Here is a 19,814-nt window from a genome sequence, read left to right as displayed (position 1 = left end):
GTTATCTCTTAGGGTCGTTGAAAAGTTTAAATGAATTCATGTGAAGTCCTTAGAACAGTGCTTGGCACATAATAAATGCTCAGTAAACATTAGTTGTTAATACTACTGCTACTAACATGTCATCTGTTGCATTTATTTACTTATCATAAAAAAAAATTTTTTTATTTTGGCCGCATCACACGGCTTGTGGGATTTTAGTTCCCCGACCAGGGATTGAACCCACACCCTGGGCAGTGAAAGCGCAGAGTCCTAACCACTGGACCGCCAGGGAATTCCCCCATCTGTTGCATTTAAAGATACCGAGGACTGATAGCTGTAATGTGGCTGTCTATGGCCAATATGGTAGTTTTATCACTTGCAGTTTCTGGTAAAGAAGTACCTTTGGTTTAGATCTTCAGTTGTTCTTTGATTAATGTCCTTGTCTTTGGCATCCTGTCAGTTTTTGATGGCATGATTCCAAATTAATGTCAGGCCAACACTAGACTATCTGAAATTGTATGTGGTTATGTCCTTAAGGCAACTTATCCTGGCACCCATGATCAAGAGTTGGGGAACCCAGGAACAGTCAAAAAAGTGTATCAACATGTGTGTGTATGTGCATTTTTCTAGGAGGAAGGTCATGGAAGCTTTCATTAAATTCTCATAGAGATCCATATCAAAATGAGGTTTAAAATCAATGACCTAAAATATTGTTTCTGGCTTTCTTGCTCTTTCTCCTTGTAGTAATAGGTAGGTATAGGGCTGTGGACTCCAGTGGTAAAACTAAGACCCCGTAGTCTGGGCACCAGGTCAGGAGACATCACTACCTGCATAGAGCATAAATAAGAATTTATAAAATATGAAATTAGCCGTTTGCAGACATTTCTCCCAAACTGAATTTATAAGTAACTCTAAAATCACATCTGGGATGCTACAAATTAAAAGCAAAAAGATAGCCTTTAGCCTTGCAAATTATAATACAGAATAATGTTTTAAGGGTAGAACTGCTATTGGTAACTGTGATACTGTGATTTATTATAGGAAATGTTTGGTTTTCGTCCTGTTTCTGGCACAGAGCTGCTAAACTATTGGAATTTCCTAAGTGATGAGAGCTAGAAAGATGTCTTTTGTTAGACTTGGAAAGCACCTAGGTAACCTAACCGAAGGATGGCATCTTGTTTGCCAGGGGACTCAGCCTTGTGATTAGAGGGTTGGAACTTTCAGTCCCACCCTCCCACCCCCACCTCTGGGGAGGAGGGTGGAGCTGGATGTTGTATCAGTTGCCAATGGCAATTATTTAATCAAGTTTGCCTATGTAATGAAGCCTGCATAAAAACCCAGAAGGATGGGGTTCAGGGAGCTTCTGGGTTGGTGAAGACATGGAGGTGCTGGGAGAGTGGCACACTGCTTCCCTATACTTTGCCCTATGCACCTCTTCCATCTGGCTGTTTCTGAGTTACATCCTTTTATAATAAACCAGTAATCTAGTATGTAAAATGTTTCTGTGACTTCCATGAGCTGCTCTAGTGAATAACTGAACGCAAGGAGAGGTTGTTGGAACTTCCCATCCGTAGCCAGTCTGTCAGAAGCAGAGGTGACTTGCTACTTACTAGCCATGTCATTTTGGACAAGTTACTTAACCTCTCTATGCCTATTTCTTTATCTGAATGGGGACAGTAGTAATTCACTATTAGTTCAAAACTAGTTCATGTTACTAGGATTGTTAGAGGATTAAATGAGATACTATTTGTAAAGCATTTTAGAATGGTGCCTGGTTCATAGGAAGCAAAATAATGTGTTTGTTTAAAACAAATAGACTTATTTTGATAACATTTAACATCAGTTTGTGGTAAAAACTCTCAGCAAATAAAGAAGAGAACATCCACAAAATATAAAAGGACATTTACAGACTCTTACAGTTAACATCATACTCAATGGTGAAAGAATGAATGTTTCTCCCTGTAAGTTTGAGAACAAGACAAGGATATTTACTCTTACTACTTCTAATTAAAACTGAACTGGAGATCCCAGCCAGGAAATAAAAATAAATAAAAGGTATCCAGTTAGGGGGGAAAAAAAAGTGACAATCTGGACTTGGGACTGTTGTCTGAAGTGGGGGGGGGGGGGGGCGGCAGGGGGCGCAGTGTTGTAGGACTGAGCCCTTAACCTGTGGAATCTGATGCTGTCTCCAGGTAGGTAGTGTCAGAATTGAGTTGAATTGTACGACACATGTCTGGTGTCAGAGAATTGCTTGGTGGTGTGGGGAAAAAACCTTCACCCCACTTCCCCTGCATGTAATGGAATTTGGGTTCAGAACTTTTAGAAACTGATACAGAATGTAGAAAAAGGTCAACATCATCATTCCTCCGGTTCTGACGAGTCTGGGGTCTCAGCATGCAGTTACCATCCTCCACCTGAGTGGGGGCCTTAGTTCCTGCAGAACTCAAGGATATGTATCACATTGTTATGCATATCTTACTAAATTACTGAGATCTGTTCAAGGGCAAGCACTGTGGCCAGGCTTACGTCACAGAGTGGCTTAGGTCAAAAATGGCATCTTATGTCAAGAGAGTCATGCCTGGTTCTTTTTCTCTGGAGACCACCTACCCTATCTGCTTACAATACTTTGGGACTATGCAGTCACCCTGTTTCTGCTTATACTTCAATTCACTGATTTTAGCCTTTACCAGTGATCTTGCCTGCACCAATATTACCCTTTTATTCTAATGGTGATTTTTAAAAATTGAAGTATAGTTGGTTTACAATATTGTGTTAGTTTCAGGTGTATAGCAAAGTGATTCAGTTATGTGTATATATGTATATACATATATTTTTCAGATTATTTTCCTTTATATGTTATTACAAGATATTGAATATAGTTCTCTGTGCTATACGGTAAATCCTTGTTGCTTATCTATTTTATGTATAGTAGTTTATATCTGTTAATTCCATACTCCTAATTTATCCCTACCCCTCTCCCTTTCCCTTTTGGTAACCATAAGTTTGTTTTTCTGTGTCTCTGAGTCTGTTTCTGTTTGTATACAGATTCATTTGTATCATTTTTTTTGGAGTTTTTTATACTTTTTCTAAAAAATTTATTTATTTATTTTTGGCTGCATTGGCTCTTTGTTGCTGTGCGTGGGCTTTCTTTAGTTGCGGCGAGTAGGGGCTACTCTTCCTTGCAGTGCGTGGACTTCTCATTATGGTGGCCTCTCTTGTTGTGGAGCACAGGATCTAGGTGCGCGGGCTTCAGTAGTTGTGACTTGCAGGCTCTAGAGAGTAGGCTTAGTAGCTGTGATGCACAGGCCCAGTTGCTCTGCAGCATGTGGGATCTTCACCGACCAGGGTTCGAACCCCTGTCCCCTGCATTGGCAGGCGATTCTTAACCACTGTGCCGCCAGGGAAGCCCCTTTAATATACTTTAATTCTCTGCTCACAATGCACCTTTTGCTCTAGCATTTAATCACCTAGTTGATCAGTAAAAGTTGCCATATTCAGATGAAAAACATCAATTGTTATTCCAGTTAATATTTCCCATTTAGCATTTTAGTTTATTAAATCAGGTCCTTATGAGATTCATTAGATAAACGGGTGACACCAAGTTCTTACCTTTCTAAAGTGCAAGACCAGACTGAATTATGGTGTCCCTATATTTAGTTAATCAATCAGTGTTGATTGAGTGCACACTGTGTAGCGGGAGTCCAGCAGTGAACCAGGCACACATGCTCTCCGTCCTCCTAGAGCTTGCAATCTAGTGAGGAAGATACTGTAACAAACCATTTCCACACAGTGTAATATGTTCAGTGGATAAGCTTTACCCTTGCTTCACTATACTCAGTCTATAGTAGCTCTTTGGGTGACATTTGCCATCTGCCCTCAATAAATGTCCATCCACTTGTGTACTGGAAGCATCTCTTTAGAGTGTGTAGACTTTTCTGGTTCCAGAACCCCTTAGTGAAGAAAGGTGAGAGTAAGCCATTCTGAATTAGACCTTCATTTTATTTTGGAATCTGTTTGGCAGGCTCCCAAAGGGCATGTTTAACTTAATGAGGTTTTCAGTTTCTGTAACAGAGCGTCAGTGCACAAATGCTGTAACAATTTAGCAACAGTTTTTAAAAATATTTATTTATTTATTTTTGACTGCGTTGGGTCTTTGTTGCTGTGCATGGGCTTTCTCTAGTTGCAGCGAGCGGGGGCTACTCTTCATTACGGTGCGCGGGCTTCTCATTGCGGTGGCTTCTCTTGTTGTGGAGCATGGGCTCTAGGCACGCAGGCTTCAGTAGTTTTGGCACGTGGGCTTCAGTAGTTGTGGTTTGCGGGCTTTAGAGCGCAGGCTCAGTAGCTGTGGTGCACGGGCTTAGTTGCTCCATGGCATGTGGGATCTTCCTGGACCAGGGCTCAAACCCGTGTCCCCTGCATTGGCAGGCGGATTCTTAACCACTGCGCCACCAGGGAAGTCCCTACTGTACAGTCTTTTGTATCTGACTTTTTCACTAGGGATAATGCTTTTAGGATTCATCCATGGTTTTGCATGTGTCAGTAGTTTGTTCCTTTTTTACTGCTGAGTACTATTACATGGTATAGTTATACTACAGTTGTTTATCCCTTCTGCTGTTACTGACATTTGGATTAGTTCCAGATTTTGAATGTTATGAAGAAAGCTGCTATGAACATTTGAGTACAAGTCTTTACATAGCCATATGTTTTCAGTTTTCTTGGGTAAAGACCTAGGAATGGGGTTGCTGGGTCATGTGGTAAGTGTATGTATGTTTTACTTGATAAGAAACTGAGAGACTATTTTCCAAAGCGACTGCAGCATGCGGGATCTTTTTTTTTTTTAGTTGTGGCATGTGGACTTATTAGTTGTGGCATACATGCGAGATCTAGTTCCCCAGCCAGGGATCGAACCCAGGCCCCTGCATTGGGAACAGAGTCTTGAACCTGCTGGACCACCAGGGAAGTCCCTCATTTTCTTAATAGAGTCTTCCACAGAGCAAAAGTTTTGACTTTTGGTAAAGTTTAATTTATCAGTTTTTTCTCTTACATTTTAAGCTTTTTGTATCCTATCTAAGAAATTTTGCCTAATCCAAGATCGCAAAGATTTTTGTCTGTGTTTTCTCTTGGAAGTCTTATAGTTTTAGCTTTTATATTTAGGTCTGCAGTTCATTTTGAGTTGGTTTTTATTTATCATGTGAGGTAAGGGCTGAGGGTCATTCTGTTATTTATAGATTTCTAATTGTTCCAGCACTATTTGGTAAAAAAACGAATCTTGCCTTACTGACCACAAATATACATATGTATGTGTGTGCATCAGTCTATTTTTGGATCCTCTGCTCTGTTCAGTTCGTCTATATGTCTGTCCTCATGCCAGATGCACACTGACTTGATTATTAGCATTATAGTAAGTCTTGAAATCACTTAGTATAAGTCCTCCAACTTTATTCTTCTTTTTCAAAATAGTTTTGGCTTTTCTAGGTCCTGTGCATTTCCATACAAATTTTAGAATCAGTCTGGCAATTTCAACAAAAACTTTGCTGGGATTTTGATTGGGATTGCATTTTATAGGTAGATCAATTTGGTAGAAATTGACTTCTAAATAATACCGAGAATTGAAAAGATCTGTTGGGCCTTGATTTTAGATATTTATTGCATTTTACCAATATCCACAAAGCCAATATTCTTTATTATTTTTATTAATATTCCCTGGAAATGCTGAAAAAAATTTTGTGAGTTTTCTCAACTTCCCCTTATGTGAGTAAATAAAGATTTTTAGCAGACAGAATATGACCAGCTCTTAGATTTGATTCCTTTTTCTGGTGAGCAAAAGAAAGAAGTAAAAGAAGAGGGAAAATAACTTTTCACTAACCTAGGAAGATCTTTATGTTTTAAACCCTGTGTAAACCAGTGGCATTTTTATCTCATTTTAAGCCCAGATCTTACCACCATTACATAAAATTAATATAATCATCTTCTAGGCCAGTGCTTTTCAAAGTGTGGTTTCTGAAACCATCAGTATCAACTGGAGTCTTATGAGAGATGCAGTTCTCCAGCCCCATCCAGACAGGCTAAATCAGAACCCTGAGAGGGGGCCCAGCAATCTGTCTTCATAAGCCTTCCCTGTGATTCTGATATAAACTAAAGACCTGCTATCATGGACTTTTTAAAAAAGCAAACAAAATAACCCAGCTTTATTGAGATGTAACTGATAAACCAAAAATGCAAGTATTTAATCATAGACTTTTTAAAAGTAGGAATTACCCTTTGTTCCTTGGCTTGGAACACCTGGGGAGATTTGTGAGAACTTTTTTTATGGAAGATAAATCTCAAACTTTATCAAAAGAAAGCAAAGAACAGAGACCAGTTATGAGGCTATTGCCACAGATGACACAGAAGAGACCAGTTATGAGGCTATTGCCACAGTTGACACAGAAGTAAAATCTGCAGGACCTGGATAACAGAGCAGTGGAAAGGGAGAAGTCAGAGATGACTCTGAGGTTTTTGATTCAGTGGGCCTGCATTCTACAGATTCTTGTGTCACACACTCTAATTTGTTCATTTGTCAACTTCAGAATTCTTATATTGTCCTAGTATCCTGTACAGGGTAGTGGTTTTAGCACTGTTTAAACAGCACCTGGCTCAAGGCTATTTTAATTTGGGGAGACTGGTTCAAGGCACAGTGTTAACGATGGAGCAAAATGTAAACTGCTGATGGGAACAAAAGAGAAGATCCTAAATCTGGTGTCTTTTTTCCATTTAGGGTAGACAGGAGGCATAGGGATTAGAAAATAAACTCTTAGCTTGCCGGGAAGGTGATAATCAGTAACTTTAAAAAGTGATAATCAGTAACTTTAAAAAGTTGTTCTGCAAGAGGGAAGAGATAAGGGAACATATGTATATGTATAACTGATTCACTTTGTTATAGAACAGAAACTAACACACCATTGTAAAGCAATTATACCCCAATAAAGATGTTAAAAAAAAAAAAAAAAAGTTGTTCTAAGTCTTAGTTTACTGTAATCATTTTCCATTGACCAGTTCTGGCAAAAAAAAAAAAAAGATGTTTTGAGTATTGTAAATGATCTGTGCTTTTAGGATTCTAAGTTAAAAGAAAAAAAAGAATATGAAATAGGTAAAATTCTATTTGAAATTGCCAGAATATTTTCATAAGTAAAGGGATAACTGAAATTATTAGCTGGTACCAGAACCACTACCTTCTCCGTAATTTAATAGAAATCCTAATCTAGAGGAACAGACCTCTTACACTGGATTTTTGTTATAGCTAGTTCTCCTCGATTCGTGACAGTAGAAGAACTTCTAGAGACAGCAAAAGGAGTAACTAACATGACCATAGCCCATGAAATTGTCATAAATGGAGACTTTCGGATTAAACCAGTTGAATTACCAGAAGACAGGTAAGGTGGTTACTGAGTTATCTTGTTTGGTAGAACAAAGCCATTTCCCAGTTCTGGAAATGTTTTCTTCACTTGATGTCAATATATTCTAATATACTTTTCCTTTTGTATGTTGCTAAAATATATTCCTTATCCTGGGAATTACTAGAGTTCGATAGTAGATCTCAGGACCACTGATCCTTGACAATGTAGTAAAAGGTCTGGAAACCTCCTGTGGAAGTCTTGCGTGTCAGCTTCTTCCCACTCCATAGGATTTAGCTGCCTCCTCTTGTGTGTTCATTGCACTGTCTCCTTCATTTCTTCTTTGTAACTATCACATTTTACTGTAGTTGTTGGTTTACTTGCATTCTTCACCAGATTGTAAACTCCTTAGAGACGAGGACTATGCTTTATTCTCTATCCCTACCTAGTACCTGGCACATATCATATTGAATCTAAAATTCTGTTGATTGTAAGGTGCACCTTTTAAAGATGGATTGTCACAAGAAGGAAAAAACATTGCCCTTTATAATTGTGAAAGCACCATGAAAAAAATCGGGATTCTGTTGACAAAGGAGGAGCAATGGCTGCTGGGTCAGCAAGCTATAGTATCTCCCGCATGAGGCTTCTGGATATGACTTTACAAACATTTCTTATATGTTCTTCAAGGATAGTACTTTTTCACATTAATCATGAAGAATTAATTACTTGTTTTGCTCTCATGACATAAAGATTGGTTTTCCTGAAATGCTATATATAAGTTGTTATATTAGTAGTTTGGTACCTAATTAAACAGTTGTCCAGTATGTCACATGGGAATAGGATAATTTTAGGAAACAAACTTAAAGTTTAAAGTCTTAAACTACTTAATCATAAATGTCTTAGGAAACTTGCTGGTATCGGGGAACTTAAATTAACAGATCTGAACTTTCCAGTATTCTTTTTATCATATGGCACTGTTATGGGCTGTTATTTGGACTAATGTCACCTGTCAAATTAGTTGAAAGTTATTTTTTCCAATGAGGTACTTATTGAAATAAATCACTAACTAAAAATAAGTATGTGATTGGTTTAGGTATATCTGGGAAATCTTTCCTTCATCCAAATAATTAAAAAAAATTTTCTTGGGCTTCCCTGGTGGCGCAGTGGTTGAGCGTCCGCCTGCCGATGCAGGGGACACGGGTTCGTGCCCCGGTCCGGGAGGGTCCCACATGCCGCGGAGCGGCTGGGCCCGTGAGCCATGGCCGCTGAGCCTGCGCGTCCGGAGCCTGTGCTCCGCAACGGGAGAGGCCACAGCAGTGAGAGGCCCGCGTACCGCAAATAAAGAAAAAAAAAAAAAAAAAATTTTCTTACCCTAAACCTGTAGAATTTGTGCTTTTGAAAGTAATTTGAGGCAATAATATTTTATTTGCTTTTGCCTTTTTTTCCATTTGCCTCCAGCTTGGAGAAGAAAGTAAAGGATATTGTACATAAAGCTTTTTGGGATTGCTTGAGTGTCCAGTTATGTGAAGACCCCCCAACTTATGACCGGGCCATCAAGCTTGTTGGTGAGATCAAAGAGGTGAGGCGAAGAGCAAGTCGCGGTGCTTTCCTCGTATGTTAGGAGTACTTACTCATCCTGTGTTACTGTGCCAGAAGGCCTTAAAGAAATTGAAGGATCAGGATTCTAAATTGCTTGCCGAAATGTGGATTTAGGGTATTTTTGGCTTACTGGTCTTTAAAAATTTTCAAAGAAGCTGTGATAACCTGAGGGCATTACTCTTCTAAATGAAAAGAAGGTTCATATTTTTGAAAACAGAATTATTTAAAGAAAACAAGTTATTTTATAAAATACAGATAATTTATAAAAATTTTAATAGATATGAACACCTTCAATAAATAATGACCATAAAAGCGATTCAGTCTTTGGGACAGAGAAGGTATTAAGTGAAAGGTAGAACTGTTTTTGCAATACCTTTAGCAACAGTTTTCCAAAGAAGTAAGGTGTCTGTGGAAATTGCCATCTGTTGTTAGCTCACAGGCACACACTAATTAATGTGGGGTTTTTTTTTTCACTTCTAACAGTTTTTTCTTCCTGCATCCAGTTGATTGCTACCTAGAGCTTAAATGGAAGCTTAAATAGCTAGTCTAAATGATTTGTAAACATGTTTTTCTGTCGATTTGTTGAATAAGAGGTTAAAATGTGTGCACCATTACAATAGCAGTTGGTAAGCCCTTATTGGAATAATTGTAAATTCCTTTACATATAATCAAAAATGGCTTCTGACTAGGAAGCTTTGATTAAACTTGGCTGTGCTCTCTTGTAGACGCTCTTATCTTTCTTGCTGCCTGGTCACACTAGACTGAGAAACCAGATAACAGAAGTCTTGGATCTGGATCTGATAAAGCAGGAGGCAGAGAATGGGGCCTTGGACATTTCCAAGCTGGCAGAATTCATTATTGGCATGATGGGGACACTGTGCGCACCTGTTCGAGATGAGGAAGTGAAGAAACTAAAGGACATTAAGGAAATAGTGCCCCTTTTCAGGTATGGGCACTGTGTTAATCACCTTCAGGGCACCTAAAATACAGAGCCCGTTTTCAGAGTTAGACTTCCTCAAGTGTAGGTATTCATGCATTTAAAAAAAAAAATTAAAAAGCAAATATTTTGCTGTGCTCACTTCGGCAGCACATACACTAAAATTGTAACCGTGCAGAGATTAGCGTGGCCCCTGTGCAAGGATGACTCGCAAGTTCGTGAAACGTTCTGTATTTTTTAAAAATAGTGATTATAATAAGAAAAGGAGGGAGGGATGGAATGAAGGGAGGGAAGAGAAAGGGAAGACTGAAAGGAAGGAAGGAAGGAAGGGGAAAAAGACAGTGAACTTGAGACTCTGGGTGAGGTTATAGTCTGTATATTCTTTAACTGGTTGAAGGCAGGTCAAGGTAAAGACTGATAATTAGCATATGTTTTAAAAATGTTAAAATTCAAATCTGTTTTTTACTAAAATCAATATAAATCCAATGAAACAAAAAGGCATGAGATATTTTTTAAAAAGCAAACATTTTATAAACTATAGAAAAGGAGAAAGAAGGAAAAATTTCACCCTTAATTTTACCACACAAAGGCACAATCACTACTGTCATATTGATATATAAATTTTTTTGTTTTTTTTTGCCTCAGCATTTTATTTTGAAAAATTACAAACCTACAGAAAAGTTGCAAAAACAATACAATCAACACTCATATAACCCTTACACAGATCCACCAGTTTTTAACATTTAGTTAGTTTGCTTTATCTTTTTATATATACACTGAGTATGTGCACATTGAGTATGTACGTATGTATGTATATTTTTTCCCCTGAACCTTCTGATGGTTAATGTCAGATATTATGACATTTCACCCTTAACTATTTCAGCAACTACTTCCTAAGAATGTGGATATTCTCCCACATAATCAAAATACAACCAGGACATTCAAGAAATTTAACATTAATATAATCCTATTAACTAACGTTTAGTCCATGTTAACTTCCTTTAGTCTTTTGAATGTTTATTTTTAAATGTATACAGTTGTGATCAAATTTATATAATTTATATGCTAATATGGGCAAAGGATTGACATGATGCTGCCTGAGAATTTGACTTTTGGTTAACTGCTTTACTGTTTTCCTGTAAACAGATGAAGGTGTTACGTATCAAAATACTACTAGGTAACATTACTTATGGGGAAAATGACCTCTAACTGGTAAATTGCATCTAGACAGAAAGAAATGATAATGAACTATAAATACTCGATGGCACATCATACTTGATACTTCCTCGAGTGGGGAAACTTTTATAACTGGGCATGCCCCCCATAGAGACCCTAGAAGTCATGCCGTGGAGTTATTACGAGCTTTTAAGTCAGGGTGCTCCCACATCTCTAAGCTGTCTGTTCATGACTGATATTGTAACTCTTCTTGAAGAGGAGTGCTTGGTGCCACCCTGTTGGCAAGCTGTGTGAATAGATGGTGCCAAACCTGTGGCTTATTGTCCTGTGAGTCTGACTGTTCAGCTGAACCAAAGAAGACCTCCCGGTGGGCACTGCAAGCCTGACTTTTTGTTAACATTACACCCTAATTATTTCACTTATTTTTTCATTGAAAGTATCATTGAGATAATTATATATTCACATGGAGTTGTAAGAAATAATACAGTACACTTTATCCAGCTTCTCCCAGTGGTGACATCGCAAAACTATCAGAACCAGGGTGTTGACACTGATACAGTCCACTGATCTCATTTAGATTTCCTGTATACACATGTATATGTTTATTTATAGTAACTTTTATACAATTTTATCACCTAAGTTGGAATATCCACCACTCAAGATACTGAACAGTCCCAACACCACAAGGATCTCTTGCATTGCCCTTTTATAACCAACTTACATTACGTTACTTTTTTAAACTCTCCATAAGCTTTTTCAGTGGCTGCAATATATTCATTCACATAGATATGATTAACTGTTTCTCTGTTAAGATGGACAATTAGATTATGTATAGTTATTTAGTATTTAACCCTGCAGTGAACATCTCTGCACAAAATTTTTTCTTTATTTTAGGTTATTTCCTAAAGATACGTTCTTAAAATGGGATTACTGTGTCAGAGGATGTGAACAGTTTTAAGATTCATTGCATGGTACCAAGTTGCTTTCCAAAAGTTTTATAAGTAAAAAAAGTTTAATCTCTAGCCTTCTTGATATCATTATGCTGTCAATATTCATTACATAGAAAAATGCCCTTCACTGTCAGGTTCCCTCTCTCCTATTAACTAACGTTTAATAGGAGAGAGCATGTTGAAAAGACTGCCTAAATATAGTTATTGATTTGTTCATTCATTCAACAAGCTCTTACTGAGCACCTCTTATGTGCTAGGCACGGTGCTAGACATTAGAAATAATATAGTCGGTAAGAGCTCAAAATCAGCTAAGTTAAATGAGGAATTCCTTGGAAGAGAGTCCTCTGGGGAAATAGCTGGTAGCAAACTCAACCTAACTCAGATTCCTACTGGAAAGAGAAGGGACTGGGGAAACTGGTAACCTGGGAGTATACACCCTATCTGAAGGAGGCCACGGTGGCCGCTTAGTGCCAGCCGATTGTAGTTGTGATGGAGTTTGGGCCCGGGTTGCCAGATCTTTTGATTTTTCAAGAGAAGCTAGAAATCCTGGCTTTTAAAAACACTGTGAGCATAAAACATGACTGTGGGTTACTTCCAGTCAGTGGTCTGCCACTTGGCAGTCTCCAGTAGTCTCTGGTTTCCTGTAGGTGGATTTAGGGGACTGTTGGGAATGCTCAAAGGAGAGGCAGAACACCCTCCAGAAAGTGGGCTGCCCGACGCATTTGGGAGAGGGACAGAGTGGCAGGGTGAGGGGCCCTGAGTTGTTCCTCAGACTGTGTATCCTTTCCCATACATAAACTCACATAAAAGGTGAGTTTATTCTGTCATATGATGTTCAGTCAGTCCCAAAGGGCATCAGGGGACTGGGAGGACGTTTGATCCTGTTCTTACCTGTGTAGGACCTAAACCTAAACCTGCACCTTGGGTTCTTATCCACCTTCTGCAAGTAGGTCACTTAGCAGCTCCTGACCTCTGGTAAGAGTGCTGCTGGTATGTGACAGGCGTGGTATGGAAGGCATCCTTGGCATTGCATCAGATCTGCCCATGGGTTACATTCAGAGTGTGAGCTAGCAGTTATGCCATGAGAGCTAGAACATAAAACCTGCCGTGAACATATTAACCTGTATGAGCATGGAGACCAGGTGGTGAACTCTCTGCTCTTAACCTCAGGTCTGGGGCCGTCCTTCCTCTGCAGCCAAGAGGGCTGACCCAGAGCCAAAGAAAGAGCTCTGGGCCTGACAGGCAGTGGGGGAAGTGACGTTTGCCTAGGGGCAAGGGTGGGGACAGAGAGCAACTTAAAAATATGCAGTCGTTTCTTCTAAATTTGTTTTTTTAAATCTGCGTTCTCATGGCTTCTCCAAATTTTCTTGCCACCCTTTCTGAGATGAAAAAACTGTCTCAAATCAGCTCACTTCATTTTTTTTTACAGCAGTGTTTACTTTACAAGCGCCCAGTGATAAATCCTTTTATCTCTTTCAGGGCAATTTTTTCCGTGTTGGACCTAATGAAAGTGGATATGGCAAACTTTGCTGTCAGTAGCATTAGGCCACATCTCATGCAGCAGTCAGTTGAATATGAAAGGAAGCAGTTTCAAGAGTTTTTGGAGAAGCATCCAAGTATGTTTAATGTTTTGTGGTGCCTGTTCGTTGTCTGTGCTTTTTCATTTTAGTGGCTGTAGCTTGCCGCATAATGATATTTTCAAAACAACATGAGAATTTAGTATGAGAATGAAACTGTGCACCACAGATTGGGGCTTGAACCCACGTGCTGGGACTCAAACCCAGCCAAAACCCACGGTCTTCCAACTGAGATCACACACTTGGTTTCAGGACTTAATGAAGCTCAGGTTCGTGATATCTCATCGAAGAAAGAATTCAGTGAGAGACAAAGTGATGGGTAAGAAGTGGATTTATTTAGAGAGAAACACACTCCACAGACAGAGTGTGGGCCGTCTCAGAAGGTGAGAAAGGCACCAGGCTATGGGGTTGTCAGTTTTTATAGAGGTGGGTAATTTATAGGCTAATGAGTGGGAGGAGTATTCCTGCTATTTCAGGAAGGGGCGGTGATTTCCAGGAATTGGGCCACCGCCCACTTTTTGATCCTTATGGTGGGCCTGGGAACTGTCATGGCGCCTGTGGGTGTATCATTTCGCTTGCTGATGTGTTACAGTGAGCCTATACTGAGGCTCCAGGTCTAGTGGAAGTTGACTTGTCCGCCATCTTGGACCCATTTGGTTCTAATCAGTTTATGTCATGCCCTTGGGCTATATCATTCTTTCAAAGGTTGTGCCCTGCCCCCTTCCCTCCCGTTTCAGGAGTAGTCTAATTTGAAGACCGAAAAGGACAAGATGTTAGGCCCTGAAAACTTAGTTGACAAGCAAGAAAACTGTAAGTAGGAGAGGAGAACAGAAATTTAAAAAAACAAAGAAGCCCTAAATTAAATGGGTTTTTATGAAAACACCAGTTTGAGGTGAATTGTATACTTGGCCTTGGTTTTAAGAACATGACGAACTTCTTAGGACTATTTAGCTCACTTTTCTACTCTCTATGAGGTACGTCAAGAAATTTCACTTTGCTTCTCTTCCATATGCATAAATCTCTCTATGAGGTACGTCAAGAAATTTCACTTTGCTTCTCTTCCATATGCATAAATCTCTCTATGAGGTACGTCAAAAAATTTCACTTTGCTTCTCTTCCATATGCATAAATCTGGTTTTGTACCCAGAAAAAGTCTCATTTTTATGAACCACTCAGATGACTGCAGGAAACAGATGAATTAAAATCCAAACTACGTTTCATTTCTAGGGCGCTGTTTCGGTCTCTGCACTGGCAGCTGATGCTCTAAGTGAACTGCAGTCTTCAGTTCCAATTTATTACGAGTTCCGTTTAGCCTCTAAGTTTGCGGGTCACAAGATGAAAATGGCAGTCTCTGGATAGATTGTGTTGCCTGACCAGGATCAGGTCAACAGTTGCTCATCCAGCTCCAGGCAGAGAAGTTGGAACTGGTCCTGAGGGCCAGGAGGAGTCAAGAAAGGGCAGAGTTGAAGGAGCAGTCCTAGAAGATTGGTTAGTGTTTACTGTGTACTAGGCTTGTGCCAAGGGTGTACGTGTGTTGCCATAGGTGACCTCACAGTAAGCCTACGAGGTTGGCAGTATTTTTTAAACCAATTTTACAGATGTGGTAATAGATTTTGAGAGGTTTTTTTTAAAATTTTGGCTGTGCCAGGCAGCGTGCGGGATCTTAGTTCCCTGACCAGGGATCGAACCTGTGCCCCCTGCATTGGGAGCTCAGAGTCTTAACCACTGGACTGCCAGGGAAGTCCCCAGATTTTGAGAGCTTTTTGATCAGAATTGATGACCACACAGCTCCCTTTCTCAACCGGTATTTTACTGCCCCTCAGGAGAAACCAGGGTTGCAGTTTACAGGCTGAAGAGCCTTTGTATGAGGGCCGGGTGCGGACAGCCGGGGCCCAGGCGCTGAGCCGGTCCAAGTGTAGTGCTTATCACTCACAGCATGAAAGCCGAGGTTTTCCAGAGCTGGTTGCCTACAGAATGCTGTCTGCAGAGGCGAAAGGGTGAGCGAAGCTCGGAACCAAGAGCTCGGTGTGATCAGCATGTGGGCAGAACCAGAGGAGTGTCCTGCTGCAGCAGTGAAGAGTGGACTCCACCCATGCCCTCGGCTGCCCATTTTGTTTTAAGGTGGCCTCCACTGACCGGGCTGCAACCTGTTCCAGGTCCTGTCAGAGGGGTGTTTGCTCATACAATGTGGACAAAAACCTCATCTTCTCTCTTCTGTCCCTCAGAGTCCCTGGTGCATTATTCAGCTTAGAAAAGTAGGGGAAGCATGCTGGCGGATGAAAAACAACTGAGATTCCCCCCCCCCCCCCCCCCCCCGCAGTGCTCCAAACACTGCACAGTGTGTGTCAAATACGTGACAGAACTTACCCCCCACCCCTACCCCAGCAAGGCTGAAAGTAAACCAGATTGATACAAGACTAAGATCTAGACAAGGACAAGCCTCATCTTCAGTGTGGAGGATACTTTACACTGGGAAACTCTAGTCAGTGTCTCGTCCCATCTGTCTTTGGGCAAGAATTTTTGCATCTCACTGAGCTGGAGCTATCAGAGCTTCCAGCCACGTATCATGCAGGAGTGGCCAGGGTGGGAGAGAAGAGAGTGGAGGTCTTTTGAACATCCAAGGTGGCATTTATATCCTCTGTCGTGCTTAGTCCTCACAGCAGCCTGTGGGGTGGTGGTGGACATTTCTTTGTATTAAGAATCTTGATAGTCAGGCAATGACGTATCTAAGAACACTCAGCTGGTAACTGGCAATCTTGTGATGTGAACCGAGTTCTATTTGATTCCAAAGTCCGTACTTTATACTTTTACCACAATTCCAGGATGATCTTCCCTAAAGTAATTCTGGGACGCATCCGTCCAGAGCGTTCCAGTAATGTTCGAAGCCTTGCTTTTCACAGATTCCCTGGACTTTGTCACCCAGTGGCTGGAAGAAGCCGCAGATGACCTTATGAATCAGAAGTATAGAAATGCCCTGCCGGCTGTGGGAGAGGCCTCTGGCTCTGGGGACAGTCCCGGGCCAGATCCTATTGCTGTCCAGAACTATGCGTACCTGAAGCTTCTGAAGTGGGACCACCTCCACAGACCTTTCCCTGAAGTAGGTGCTGACTGCTCATTTCTTTTTCGTGCTGCTGAACTTTAAAAAAAATAATGGTTACAATTCACATACCAGAAAAATCTCCCTTATAAGTTGTATAATTCACTGGTTTTTAGTACATTCACAGAGTTACACTTCCATTACCACTGTTTAATTTCAGAACATTTCCGTCACCCAGAAAGAAGCCCTGTACCCATTAGCAGTCACAACCCTCCCCCCACCCCCTGGCAACCATTAATCTTCTTTAGGTCTCTATGGATCTGGCCTATTCTGGACTTTTCGTTTAAACGGAATCAGGCAATGTTGGCCATTTGTGTCTGGCTTCTTAGCATAAAGTCCATCCGTGTTGTAGCATAAATCAGTACTTCATTCTTTTTAAGTTTTTTTTATTGTGTTAAAATATACACAACATAAAGTGTATCATTTTTAAGTGTACAGTTTAGTGGCACTAAGTACGTTCACATGACTTTGCAGCCATCACAGCCACCCATTCATGGAACACATTGGAACCCAGTACCCTTTAAACACTAACTCCTCACTCCTCCCTCCCCCGGTTCCTCTGTGTTCTTGAATCTGACTACTTTAGCTACCTCATATGAGTGAAATCACACAGTATTTGTCTTTTTGTGACTTGCTTAATTCACTTAGTATAATATCTTCGAGGTTCATCCACGATGTTGTTTGTGGCAGCATTTCTTTTCAAGGCTGAAAAATATTCCATTGTATGGCTATACCCCATTTTGCTTTATTCATTTATCAGTTGATGGACAACTGATGGGCAACTTTTGGGCTATTGTGAATTGTGCTGCTCTGAATATTTGTGTACAAGTTTTTGTGTGGCCATGTGTTCTCAGTTCTCTTGAGTATGTACCTAGGATTAGAATTGCTGGGTCACGTGGTGACTCTTAAGTTTAACATTCTGAGGAACTGCCAGACTATTTTCCAAAGCGCCTGCCTCATTTTACAGTCCCACCAGCAGTGTATGGGGCTTCTAATTTGTGCTGCTGAGCTTCTGTCCTGTTTTTACTCATCTTGATGAAAACCCTAACAGTGACGGTGCTTTTCAGTTTTATCTAAAGAAACTTCTTCCCCTTCCATGCAGAGCAATATATATTTTTTAAAATTTATTTATTTATTTTTGGCTGCATTGTGTCTTTGTTGCTGTGCACGGGCTTTCTCTAGCTGTGGCTTGTGGGCTGTAGGCACGCGGGCTTCAGTAGTTGTGGTGCACAGGCTTCGTTGCTCCGCAGCATGTGGGATCTTCCCGGACCAGGGCTTGAACCCGTGTCCCCTGCATTGGCAGGCGGATTCCTATCCACTGCGCCACCAGGGAAGCCTAGAGCAATATTTTTTTTCTTTGTATGTTTTTCACAGTAAGTGCTTCTAACTGCAGGAGTCCTTTAAAGACATGACTAACAGGGGATTCCCCCAGCAAATAGCTGGTTTGGCGTCTAGACTCCCCCTCTTTTTTGAGGGCACTCACGCTTCTTATCTCTAGTCTCATATCCTGCTACTTCTCGAAGTTTCTTTCTCGGTTCCTTATTTTTCTTTTTAAGATGTTGTGAGCCTAAGGTTTCACCTCTTGCCTCTGAGTTCCCTGTTTTGTGCCAGAGCAGCCTCTCAAGGGGATATTGAAGTGGGGGTGGGGAGCTTCCTTCCTGCAGAGTGCCATGCTCTCTGCTCTCTCCTGCAGACATTTCTCTGCAAAGATAGCCGTGGGGAAAATGGTGTTTTCACTGGGGACAGATGTCTACTCTCAGAATTGATCCTTGGAAATCCTTTGCATCCTAAACCCAAGTATGGCATACTGCTAGGAGGCTGCAAAGCAAGGGTGCTGCCCTGTAACAAAGTGAAGTCAAAAAAGAGACTGGTGAAGCCTCTCTGTTTAACCATAGAGGAGTCTCAGCCTTCAAAGGTGGTTTTTACTTCTTAGGGAGAATTCTGGGCTAAGACTCCACGTCGTTAATGTCTCGATTTGGTGTGTCAGTTTCTTATAGCAAGACTGGGCCTTAATATTTGATTCATCTGTAAAAACTCAGATCAGAAGCCATATCTCCTCAGCCTTTCCACTTCCCTTTACCTCACCCCACACAGAAGACTTTGGCCTGGCAGCGCCCAGGCCTGTCAATAACACGGGGACGCCGTCATGGAAATTCACTCACTGACTACTTTCCAGGTATTATCTGTCATTCCTACTTTTTCTACTTATCGTTCATTTTTCTCTTTCTTTATTCACTTCCCAGTTCTTGAGAGCCTCCTTTGTGCTGGATACTGAGGGGGATACTGAGGTGAATAAGTGTATTTCTCCCCTCCTTCCCTCCTGTGCCCTGGATAGGGTGGTTGGTTGTCTGGTTTACCCAGGACTGGGAATGGGTGTGGGGAGGGGAAGTGTTCACAGGACCTGGGAGTTTCAGTTTTAAACCAAGCCACTCCTGGAAAAACTGGGATGAGTTGGCCCCCTGTGTACCTCATTACTCTTTCCCATCTAATGATGTAATTCCTATTTATTGAGTGCTGGCTGTGCCAGCCACTTTATTATTATCTTTCTTTTTTTAATACATTTATTTATTTATTTTTGGCTGTGTTGGGTCTTCACTGCTGTGCGTGTGCTTTCTCTAGTTGCGGCGAGCAGGGGCTACTCTTCATTGTGGTGCACGGGCTTCTCACTGCGGTGGCTTCTTTTGTTGCGGAGCACGGGCTCTCGGCACGCGGGCTTCGGTAGATGCCACACGTGGGCTCAGTAGTTGTGGCTTGTGGGCTCTAGAGCACAGGCTCAGTAGTTGTGGCTCATGGGCTTAGTTGCTCCGCGGCCTGTGGGATCTTCCTGGACCAGGGATCGGACCCGTGTCTCCGGCATTGGCAGGCAGATCCTCAACCACTGCGCCACCAGGGAAGTCCCAGCCACTTTATATACATGGTCTTTTTTCATCTTTCTTTCTTTCTTTTTAATTTTTATTGGAATATAATTGATTTGCAGTGTTGTGTTACTTTCTGCTGTACAGCAAAGTGAATCAGTTATACATATACATATATCCACTCTTTTTTAGATTCTTTTCCCATATAGGTCATTACAGAGTATTGAGTAGCATTCCCTGTGCTATACAGTAGGTCCTTAATAGTTATCTA

The 19,814-nt window shown here is 41.0% G+C and overlaps 1 protein-coding gene and 1 non-coding gene across 13 annotated transcripts in view; both read left to right on the top strand.

Annotated features, from left to right (window-relative positions):
• TCP11L1 (t-complex 11 like 1) overlaps positions 1-19,814 on the top strand; it is a 33,829-nt gene that overhangs the window by 4,709 nt on the left and 9,306 nt on the right. For 11 of the 12 annotated variants that reach the window (XM_027115085.1, XM_027115088.1, XM_027115079.1 and 8 more), the window contains 5 exons: positions 7,259-7,391; positions 8,811-8,931; positions 9,677-9,897; positions 13,494-13,630; positions 16,492-16,688. In XM_027115085.1, the coding sequence (XP_026970886.1) occupies positions 7,259-7,391; positions 8,811-8,931; positions 9,677-9,897; positions 13,494-13,630; positions 16,492-16,688 (809 nt within the window). Of the gene's footprint in view, positions 1-7,258; positions 7,392-7,847; positions 7,965-8,810; positions 8,932-9,676; positions 9,898-13,493; positions 13,631-16,491; positions 16,689-19,814 lie in introns of those variants that run through there. The other variant, XM_027115090.1, reaches the window with a different exon arrangement.
• Positions 10,023-10,126, top strand: LOC113625246 (U6 spliceosomal RNA). Its single transcript, XR_003434587.1, has one exon. It is a non-coding gene; the product is annotated as a U6 spliceosomal RNA (small nuclear RNA).

The sequence above is a fragment of the Aethalodelphis obliquidens genome, unplaced genomic scaffold, assembly GCF_003676395.1.
Source record: "Aethalodelphis obliquidens isolate GAN/ISIS:26980383/991018 unplaced genomic scaffold, ASM367639v1 scaffold14, whole genome shotgun sequence".
Lineage (NCBI taxonomy): Eukaryota > Metazoa > Chordata > Mammalia > Artiodactyla > Delphinidae > Aethalodelphis > Aethalodelphis obliquidens.
The sequence above is the reverse complement of the archived record's forward strand: the minus strand, read 5'-3'. Positions and strand labels throughout refer to the sequence as shown.